Raw genomic sequence first — 11501 nt, 5'->3', positions numbered from 1 at the left:
GCAAAGTATTAGATAATCATTGAAGGAAGGTCTCTCTGACTCAAATTCTCTCGTTTCCCAATTCGAGCCACATGGGAAGACACATCAATCCTTATAGATGCCAGCCCTTTTGAAAATAACTTCCTCTAAAGCCATGTTTTTCACTTCGTATTTCTCTGTACTAAGACTTGCTATTTAAAGGGACCCTTTTGGAGTCCTGTGTAAACAACTTGTGAGATAGGCTTAGTCCCTATGTTTTGCTCTTACTTTTGAAATTGTAGAGGCATTGGCTTAGTTTCTAGTCTGGGACAGGAGATTGAGGCCCAGGGCCCAGTTCCTCATGAGCTGGATCCCTTCTCCCATGTGCTCACCTCTCTACCAGGAGTGTATGAGGCAGGGCTTCCCACATGGGGCCCTGGGACCTCGAGCTCAGAACGTCCTCAGTGGTATGTTCCCTAGTCAGGCGGATTCCTAAGCTCTCCCTAGATATCTCGAACCAGAAGCTCAGGGTGATGTCTGGAAATCTCCATTGTAACAAGAATCCCAATTAATTCTCCTGCACGCTGAAGTTTTAGAAATCTTGGTTTTGGGGTACTAAATGAAGGCAATACCCTGTACAGTCAAGATCTGGAGAATACTTTAGCCTTGCCTGACCAACAGTAGAAAGAGAAAGGTGAAGATATGTCTCTCAAACTTGGGGTCTTTCCCTGCAGTCCTGCCACTGCTCCCTGCAGCCTCTTACTCCTCTTTCTGTGCCAGGGCACTCTCTCTGCCCCTCTCCATCAATACTTGCATCCTGGAAGGCTTTCTGTATCAGAAATACGCACCTTACTTTAAATGGATGCAGTTTAAGCTCTTTTAATTGTAGGATTTTTGGTTTTTTAATTTAGAAAAGTTAGGCTATGTTTATTTAGAGTCACAAGCAGTTGACTGGGTCAGTGTGACTCAAACAACAAGAAGGCATTTCTTCATTCCATTATGAGTCCTGAGGTTGGGGCCCAGCATAGCAAGGGTGCTGCTTTCACAGGTTTACAAGTTTCTCATTGAAGGCAGTCTGAGACTGCCAGGTAGGTCATCATCAGCAGGTCATTGATGCTGCTGTTGAGCATGGTCTTGATGTCATCAGGAACTGGCTTGGATACTTGGTTAACTAGACTAGTCAAGAAGCAGCCTACAGTTTGTCAACTGACACCTTTCCAGACAGTATGTCTTCCACATACTGCAACACTGTGCTTAGGGCATCCGGGATGCGAGCCAATGACTCTGCTACTTGCTGCAAGTCACTTGAGAGTCCAATTATCCAGTTGGGGCTAAAGCAGGTCTTCATGGATCAGGTCAACTCCAATGCATTCAGTGTCCAAAAATGCATATTTCATGGTCAGAGGTGGGAACATCACTCCCATGGTCCTCCCAGGGATACCCATTAAAGTGCTGACATAGGTCTTGATGCTCATGCGGCTGTTCCAGAGGCTCCAGTCCACCATGAGGTGAATGGGTTTGGGGCTTCCCAGCTGTAGTACTCATGGATCAGCACAGACTGCTCTGTGATATCATGGCCTGTAGCATATCAGCTCAGGATGAGCTCATTTGGGAGGGACTTTCCTGAGCAATTCATACATGTTCTTAGCAAATTCCATGTCAACAGCAACCTCTTCTTCTGACTCATTGGCACTGAAAAGCAATTGGTGACTTCCACTCTGTGCTTGTCAGCAGTTCCCAGCAGGGTCCTGATAACTTGGGCTGCACCTTTGTTGCATCTCTCATAGCTGTTTATGATGGAGGCCAAAGTGACTTGGTGCAACTGGACTATGGCTGCTGGGGGCCTGGTAGAGCAGGACCAGCCAGTAACTATGCTGGGGTCTGCACTGGGCCTGGCATTGAGGCAGGGTCTGACCTAGAGCTGTGTTCATACCTGCTACTGCAGCCAGGTGTGGGGATGAGGATGCAGTTGGAGTTGGAGCTGGAACCAGCACTGGAGCTGAGGTTGGGGTCAGGGATGGGGCTAGGGCTGGAGTGGCTGGAGGAGCACTCACTGGTACTACTGGTGTGGCCATCTTATCGAGAGAGCAATTGTAGGATTCTTTACTAAAGGAACTAGAGGCACAGGTGAGCAGGTAGCAAAGAATGCTGAGAAAAAGGGGCCCTTCCCAGGGCTTTTAAAATTGTCAGCCATCTATTCCATGGATGGCAGGGTCAGTCCTTCAATGCAAGTTCAGATAAAGGTATCAGTATCATCAGTGAACATGAAACCAGGAAGAGAACGGGAGGCCCCCCATCCAGAGGGCATTGTCACAGGGTCTTGGCATGAACTCAGGGGACACTGTCTGTCACAGCCTGTGAAAAGGCATCAAGGCTCTTCATTTTCACACTTCTCTGGGTGACAGCTTCCCCACAGGCCCCTCTCAGAGGGGATTTGACTAAGATTCATTCTTTCCACCCTGCTTCCTCCAGACATAAGGCTGATATAATCAGTGTGTCTCAGTACCTCTGCACTGCATTCTTCAGGACTGTTTGATCCTGTGGCCACTTTCAACCAGTTCTTCACAGAGGAGCTGAGACATGGTGGCTCTCACAACATGCCGCTTATTAGATTTCATCTGACTCTGCTCTCAGGGATGGGAGTGGGGCAGTACAGCCTACAGCTCAGTCATCTGGCCCACCACCTCACCATAAGGGCAGATGGGCTGTGTCCCCCAGGCACCAGGTCCCCAGGAAATTACAAAGTGGTCAAATAGGTCAGCTTTGGAGTGCTTTTTGCTCTCCCTCTCCATTGTGACCCCATCTGATTCATAAATAGGCATAGGAGTCCGACAAAAACCAAATGCCTACCCTATTTCTGATGAAGCTGTATTGAGAAAAGTGGTTTGGCACTGAGGCCAAATGGGCTTCCTTCTGCTTTTCTGATCATTCGTACTACCCTTGTCTTTGCCTTCTCCCAGACCCCACACCCTGTGGGAAGAGGGGGTCCTTGCACTGCTTACCCTCCTGGGACCCCTGGAGAAAAGAAGAATGGAAGAGGAGGATGCACATGAGTGGCCCCAGACAAGGCTCCCTGGGAAGCAGAGCTGACAACACTCCCAGCAACTGGGATAACGAGACCTTCCCAAGGCGACAAACACTGCCCACCTTCACATTAGCTATTTGTCGAAAGGCCAGTCTCAGAGAACAAGGCCACCTTGAGGGCACTAACCATGTTCTTCTCACTCAGAAAGGGGCAGTATGTCAGAAGCTCACCTGGATCAGGGGCCAAGCTTCCCAGGCCAGGTGTAAGAGGGAGGGTGAGCGAGGATGGGAACCTGAGGAGTGTCAGGGAATGTTACTCTCATCAGTCATGCTCCTTCCTGAGCAGAGACTGTTGTCCTGTTCCTCTTCTCCTCCTCAGAAAACCCAGCACAGAGGAGTGCGGCCCCCACCCACCATCAAGACCCCATATGACAACCCATTGGTTAAAAGACTGGCTGAATGCACATGAATCCCTAATCTTTGAGGGATTAAACTGAGAACTGTCCAAATGATAGGTAGCTGTCAGAAGGTAAGGACTTTCAGTTCCCCTGCACTAATGCTTAGGAATAACCAGGACCTGGGATATGAAAGATTGCATGTTGCCTTTTCCCCAGTGGTCTCAGAGTCTGGCTGGATCACAAGGTGAAGTGAACAAAGATTGAAAGTGACAGATAAAAAGCTGTTACTTTCTAAAGTCATTCATGCTCTTTCATCAAGAGATTTGCATTTTATTTCAGAGAGTCTTTGAGCAACATTAATAATCAGTGATTGAAAAATTTGCCACTCTTTCTTCAGTCAAGCAAAGTGTTACCTTGAAGTATATCATCCTCTGCCATCCTGTCTATTCTGCTGTGGCCTCTTACACTCAGCATCTCCAGGCTGACTGTGGTAAATTATGTCAGCCACACACAGCTGTGTCATGGAAGGGGGTGCATTAATAAAGTCGGTGAACCCACTTCTGTCCATGACAAAGCCCTGATGTTGTGTCAGCCTGGCTTTATATCATGGTGTTTCCTTATGGTTTGTAGACTCAGACACATGGCTTGACAACGTATCAGATTTACTTTGAGATAGCATAGGATTAGCAGCTGAAACAAGAAAGTTATGTGGAACCTTGGGAAAACTTCTGAAACTCTAGCAGAATTCATGTAAAGATTTCTCTTTCTTGTAGGAACAGATAAGATTATGATCAGTGTTGCTGACAAAAGTTGCTGCACTTTCCCATGAAATAGTTGCACTAGGGGAAAATGGAGAGCATCCATGAATTCCTTGCTTAGAGCCTCATTAGCTTAGAATCCCAATTTGCTGGCTCTTTCAGCTCACATCTCCTGAAGGTGATTGGGGAGACCTTGTTATTCTTCTTTCCCAAATAAGGCAAAGGGAATTGTATTTGGACTAAACAAAGGGTCCACAATTTCTCAAAAGAAAAAAGTGAAAGATGAATAAAAAGTTGTCTGAAGGCACTTGCCTTTGTTAGAATGATAATAGCTTATTTGAGCTGTAGACATTTAGCCACAAGAACTCTCTTTATTTTTGGACCATTGGGACAATTGAAGATTCACAGTCTAGGACAAAGGGCTGCCAACAAAGGACCATGTTGGAATTAAGTGCGGAAATTAAAGCAGGTCATAAAATAGACTAAAACTCCCATCTTAGGGAGCTAACATCTTTATGGTTATGAATGGCTTACTAGGTCTCAGGCACTGTTCTGAGCACTTCTCATATATTTACCCATTTGATACTCACATTTACCCTGAAAGTAGGGACTTCTTATAATCACTACATAATAAATAAGGCTACTAAGGCACCGGGAAGTTAAGTGACTTTCCCAAGGTCACACAACCAGCAAATGACCTGGGTTGGGAATAATGTGATTCTGCACTTCTGACCAGCCCCAAGGAGACACTGAAGCTGCTGTTCCATGGACCACACTTGCAGTGGTAAGGCTTTGGACCACAATGGGCATCCTTGACCTCTCGAAAACAAATTCCTTAGAGATGCATTTCTTTCTCATTCCTATAATGTCTTCATTAGGACTCTTCGTGGTTATCCTAGCCTAGGCTCAATTATTTGAAACTATGAAACCCATTCAAGCTAATTCAGAAGAGAGGAGGGGATAGTTTAAGGATACAGAAATCATAGAATGCAAGGATAGCAAACACAATAAATCAACCCTTTTGAGATCCAAAGTGCCATCAAGATCAAGTCTTTCAGTCTTACAGGTCCTCTTACCTCTACCTTTCTCTTACAGGTTTTGCCCTTTGCTCTATTCCGCTTTCCTATTTTCCAAACAGCTGTCCACCCCAAATCAGCCCCAGGGTCCACAATAACCATATATACTCCGTTTCTTAGTTTAAATTCTTGAAAGGGGAATCTGATTGGTTGCTCTGGCAGTCAGCAATTACAGGGGCTGTGTGGGGGGCAAATTAAGCAAGAAGGATGGCAGATAAATTGTCTGACATATCTAATATGTGTAAGACCAAATATCCACTAAATTCTTTCTTGGATGTCCAGATTGCCTACTTTGTGGGGCTGTCAGAAATAGATCATTTATTTACTAGGCACCTGCCAGTTGCCAGGCAGTGTGCCAAATTATGGGAATATAGAGGTGGAAATACAACTTTTGGTTTTAGGGAATTTAGGTTCTAATGGGGAGGAGTTCTTTGGTAATGGTAGACTAACTTATAGCATACCAAAGCCCCCCTGAGAACATTCGAAAAGCTGAAAAAGCTGGAAAAAAATCTGCATTTCAGCTTTTCTAACTACATATTTATATTTCATAAATAGATCTGTATTACATAATTATACAATTATATATGTGCATATATATTTCAGCTACCCTAACTGTTCTCTGAAGGACAAAAAAAGATAGAGAGGGAGGGAGACAGGGATATAAATAGGTAGTAGATAGATAGATGATAGATCATTTTTATTTGGGTCCTAGATTCTCTTTTTCTAGAGTTCTTTAACATGGTAGCCACTGACCACATGTCCCTATTTAAATTTAAATTGATGAAAATGAAATACCATTACAAATTCAGTTTCTCAGTCCCATATGGACTAGCTACATTTCACATGCTAAATAACTACATGTGGCCAGTGGCTGCTCTATGTATACAGTGTAGACATAGAATATTTCCATCATCTTATAAAGTTCTGTAGGACAGTATTTTAATTCCCTGACATTTTAATTTTTAGATTTTTACCAATGATTATGTTACCCCTTTGCCCAGAACCTTTCCCTGGCTCCAGACTCTTGAGTATGATGTTCAAGGTTTAACACAGTATAACTCACTTCTGTGTCTGCAGATAAATTGTCTGACATATCTAATATGTGTAAGGTTTAACACAGTATAACTCACTTCTGTGTCCCTGACTGTTGAAAGCAGGCACAGTGAGTGCAGTGATCAACCACTCACTGAAAGCAGACAACATAATCTCAAATCAGATGTCCATTGCTTTGTGTGACTGTCCTGCACAGAGAATGGTGCTTAGAGCACTGACCCTGAGTCATCAGATGACCTCAGCCTTCTCTATCTTGTGATACTTAATGGTAAAATAAATAATGTTTTGGTTTTTGGAATTCCTATTGGGAAACTATTTTGCAAGTATATGGGGCAAGTGGGATTTCTACCATACTGGGTCCCAGCTTTGCCATTTATTGGCTTTTAAACAAAGAATTTAATTTTCCTCTCTGCTGCCTCAGGACTCCCAGTTGTTATGTGTAAGTCATCACACCTATCCTTGGCATGTGACTTGTGACACTTAAATGTGGTTTTGCAAATGTGAAAAATTACTTTATAAATCTAAGTGCCATTTAAGTCGTATGGCATTATTTTGGATTGCACTGTGGGTCAGGTCCATAAGCTACTCTACTTCATGCTTTGCCATTTCTTTTTTGTCTTACAGTGATTTCTCTCAAAGCTTCAGAAGACTCATCCTTTGATAAAAAGAAAGCGACTTGGGCATTTTTCGAAGGTAAAGCTTGCATATTTCTTTATGATAAGATGCTATCTCACTTTTAGATAATTAAAAAAAAGGAATAGAATAAGAGGAAAGACCTTAACTTTTTAGTTTTGCCACATCAAGTTGTTTTCTTGTCCGAAACTTAAGAGTAGGACAGGAATTTCTGGTGGTATGTGCCCACAGGTTTTGAAGGAGTGAAAGTGAAAGCCCCAAACTGCATAATTTAGGGTTGTTTGTTTTGTTTTGCTCCAGAAATTCTACTCCCAGGTGAATTAGGGAAGGATCGTCAAGTAATATAAAAATGGAAAGTACATCACTCTAACTAATTTTATCTTAGGTTCTTAAGGAATTTAGGATTCTAGCAATAGTTTGAAAACCTTAAGCAAGTGATTTTCAACCCATTTGGAAATCACTGGGGATTCTTTTAAAACACTGAGGCCTGCATCACATCTCTAGAGATTCTGACTGACTTGGAACTTGTTTAAAGCTCTCCAGATGATTCCAGGGTGCAGCCAGAGCATAGAGTAGTGGTTCCCAAAGCTAGTCCCAGACCAGCAGCATCAGTATCAGCATCACCTGGGAGGCTGTTACCAATGTACTTTGTTTGGCACCATCCTTGCTCACAGACTCAGAAAATCTGGGGGTGGTACCCAGCCATCTGGGTGGTTTTGATGCAGGCTCCAACTTGAGCCTTGGAGCAGTGATTCTCAACAGGAGGTGAGAATCCAAGGGACATTTGTCAACCTATGTATACATTTTTGGTTGCCACAACTAGCATTTTGATGCTATCGGCATCTATTGGGTACAGGCCAAGGATGCTGCAAAACAGCCTGCATTGCACAGATTAGAACCCCACAACAAAGAATTATCTGGCCCCAAATGTCAAGAGTTCTGAGGCTGAGAAAACTTACCTAAGAGAAAGAAAAGTTCACAGAGATTGTTATTAGAAAGAAGTTGAAGGTTATGACCATAAGTAATGAAAGAATGTACATTGTGAGTTCTCAGTCAGAGCCTTTGATCTGTACAAAACCGATTAATGTAAGAGATGATCAGGAAATTATAAAGGATTGCATCTTGTGGCATTTATTGATGGGGATGACCTTGTCAAAAGGATCTAAGGAGATGTGTGTGTCTTGGGGCCTCGCAATCCATTTTTGGTACTTCAACAGGTGTGGAAGCAGAGCTAGCCCTAGAAGAGAGCATTTGGTCAAACCTACCCTTCTAAAAGCTAATTAAAAACAGTTGGTTGAGGTACTTTCTCTCTTGGAAAAATGTAACCATAACTATAAACATCATTTGCAAACTATAAGATGTCACCTAGGTAGGCCATTATGATTTATTGTTTCATTTTAAAGTCATAAATATTGTGTCTCTCAGATTGTGATTTACTCTAACAGTGATTCTTTGTATTCTCTGATTTTCATCTGCATGCTTTGTAGCTGCCTTTTTTTTTTCTTTATTTGATGACCTTCTTCTAGCAAAATAATCCCAAATTCCCTCCCTTAGCCTTTCATTCAGTGAATGCCTGCTTGTTCATTAGCAAAGACATGAAAGTGACTTTACTCTTCCTGGGGTGAAGCAGTAGAAAAAGCTATTAATTTAGTCCATGTTTCTGGAGCTGCCCTATAACCCAGGCACTGTGAAGGTGTGTTATGGAGATGTCTGGGTGGTGCCTCGAGGCAGGCCATTGGCAGCTATGACAGCAGGAACCCTATTTATCATCAGATGCCTAAGGATCTTTTCAGGGCTTGTTAGTAACTCAGACTCTGTGCTTCCCTCCCACCCTCCCTCCCCAGCAAAAAATTCTGGTTATTACATTTAGGAAGTGATTAAAGAATTTGAACTTTATCGAGGCTCCAAGTGTTTCCAGTGCAAGTGGTCTGAGGACCATATATTGAAAATACCAGGGTACAAAGACCCAGACTTTGTATATTTGGAAGGATTGTAGCATTTAGTCCCCATATACATTGCAGCATAATTAGTATCCCTAAAACACTTTGTGTAATTAATATTTTATAATTCATGTGTAGCTACAGAATCTCAGGATTACCCTCTACCTAACTCTCTGCACAATGTCCATGGCCCAAATTGCCCTTTCTTCTCAACACAGAAAACTAGGTCCCCTCTGGGCAGCAGAATTAGCACTCTCACTCTGCATAATGCCTCAGTGCAGCTGTTTCCACAGTGCTCTTTTCCTATGATTTCAGCAGCAGCTTTTGTGGGTTTTGCTTTCTTAACCCAGCCATAGTGTTGGTCAGGTCGGGATATGGTTGAAATTCTCTGGCATGTGATCCCGGGCCTTTGCCCTTTTGTTCCTGGACAGTGAGCTGCAGTAATTCTTGATGAGGGATATCCATCCTCCTAGGCTTAGTTGGGCCTGGCTGTGTGCCAGCAACACAAAAAAGGCATTGTCAGGCCTCTTGGTAAGATGCTAGAGTGAGTTAAAATCCCTCTGGGCTGTTGCTCAGGTATTTTGCCCCAAGTAAGATGATATTACAGGCTAGATTTTAAAAAATACAGCAGAAATACAAGTTTTCTTCACAGAACTGTGATCTGGACATTTGCATTTGCCTTAGAAATGGAGAGGACTGGCATTGACTTATTAGATTCAGTGTGGTTCAAGAGAATTGGGTTCCTTCATTCTGTTGAGGAATGCTGGAGTTACCAGGTTTCAAAGCAGCTCTGAATACCCCTGTAGGCCTCGGGGTTGCTGGGCAACAGGTGCTGTGCTGTCTGCCTTTTGTTGAGTCTACTCGGACTGGCCTGCTGTGGCTTGGCTTTCTGGAAGCAAGGGAACTGGCACGCGGACACTGTGCACCCCATCTCTGCCTGCCTGCCAAGTGAGCATCACGCCAGCCTGCCGGCTGGCCCCACCATCTGCTTCAGGGAGGCCTGGGCTGGGGGCCGTGGGGAGACATTTTCTGCATGGCGGCTTGCAATTGAGCCTAAAAATGACACTGATGCCTTAGGAAGTCCAATGGCAAAAGACAAAACTGCAAATGAATTTGGGGAATATAACAAGATTTTTAGAACTATTTTAAGTGTGCAGGTATAAGTAGTATTTTAAAAGTGAATCCCAGATTTGGTTAAGTGCAGACGTTTTGTTAAATTTGGAACTGAAAGCTTGGATTCAGTCTCTGTACAAGCATTGTTTGACCTGGTCTGTTTTAAAACCTTTGAGTCAACATTTATAATTAGAAGGGTGTTTACATAAAAGTTAAGGAAAAGTCAAAAGATAAGGCAACATTGGACAGGCATTTCAGCCTCAGAACGGCTACTTGGAGCAGAGCCGAAGCTGCCTCTATGGAGCAGGGTACAGCTTTGCCCTAGCTCACCTAGAGAAAAGGTGGCCCTGAAATGTTAGGAGTTTATGACCCTAGCTTAAATGGCTCAGATTTCAACCTTTGTTTGCAGAGAAAGATAGGGGAGGTAGTTTCAGTGTTTTGAGTAGATAAAGCAGGACAATCGTTCTTAAGCAGCAAAAGAAATATTTGGAACAGAGAAAGAGATGAGAACTTTGGGGTAACAGTTGCTGCCCAATCCAGGAAAACTCAGATGTTCTTTTTTAGCTTTTCTCTCTGCAAGGTCACAGTAAGGTTCATGTAGCTTCAAGAACACAACAGAGAGCAGGCATGATCCTTCTGAAGCCTGTGGGGACCCACACACGGGTGGCTAGTGCCTGTTGGCCAGGGTTCACAGCCTGGAGGGCCTGCGTGCTTTGTGGTTAGCTGAGCCTTCCAGACTGGCCAGATGTTTTATGATTCTGTAGCCGCAGTTGCCTGTGGAGAGCCCTTTTGTGCCACGTTAAAGAAGCTGTGATCTAAAACCATAACGTGGGCCTCTTGGAGCCCCTCACCTCCTGCCAGGGCAGAGTGGACCATAGATGTCTATGATATGCTTCTGTGGGAGATTCTCACTTTGGTCTTGTTTCTCCTTGGTTCCTGCAGTCCCAGAACCAAGGAAAGTGTCCTGATGAAGAGGTGAGCTTGTGGATCACGTCACTCTGCTCCAGTGGCTCAAAAACTTTAGTAAGACACTTTTTCTCCATGTCAGCGATGAGACTGAAACCAAATTGCCCTTTTTGTCCAGGGATCCATATCTGCGGAACCCTGAGAGGCAGTGTCGTGCCCACCTGCCTCATGCCTGTGGACCTGACAATGTGACCACATTGTTCACCATCTTCTTGTGCCAGAAATGAATCCGAAACCTGGACTAGTTCTCTTAATGGTGTGTAAATCCAGGATTGGTCATATGTTCTCCATGTTTTGGCCTGGCCTGTATCTTGTCACGAATTCTGCTCTGTGACCTCTCCTCTGTTCTTTAGACTTTCAAGTTGTTTAAACGGAGGCCCAGGCCTCTTTCCTAACTGACCACTTGCAGAATGCTCTGTTGTATTAATCTACGAAGCTCACACATCTGAGACAGAGACCTCTCTATGGAAAGGGAGTTTTCATTTTGGTTATAGAAGTTTTCTCTATTTCTATCTCAAACTCTTCATATACCATTGAATTCCTTGACCCTGTATTCTGGCTTTGTTCCCCACTACTGCTGAA

At 43.8% G+C, this 11501-nt stretch overlaps 1 protein-coding gene and 1 pseudogene across 1 annotated transcript in view; one reads left to right on the top strand and one right to left on the bottom strand.

Moving 5' to 3' along the window:
- Positions 1–11501, top strand: part of VSTM4 (V-set and transmembrane domain containing 4) — a 92281-nt gene that overhangs the window by 26828 nt on the left and 53952 nt on the right. Inside the window, exon 4 of the mRNA XM_006916949.2 lies at positions 6892–6960. Within this exon, the coding sequence (XP_006917011.1) occupies positions 6892–6960 (69 nt within the window). The remainder of the gene's footprint in view (positions 1–6891; positions 6961–11501) is intronic.
- On the bottom strand, positions 1001–2033 carry LOC102894004 (annotated as a pseudogene).

Source organism: Pteropus alecto, unplaced genomic scaffold, assembly GCF_000325575.1.
Source record: "Pteropus alecto unplaced genomic scaffold, ASM32557v1 scaffold287, whole genome shotgun sequence".
In the NCBI taxonomy this organism is placed as follows: domain Eukaryota; kingdom Metazoa; phylum Chordata; class Mammalia; order Chiroptera; family Pteropodidae; genus Pteropus; species Pteropus alecto.
The sequence above is the reverse complement of the archived record's forward strand: the minus strand, read 5'-3'. Positions and strand labels throughout refer to the sequence as shown.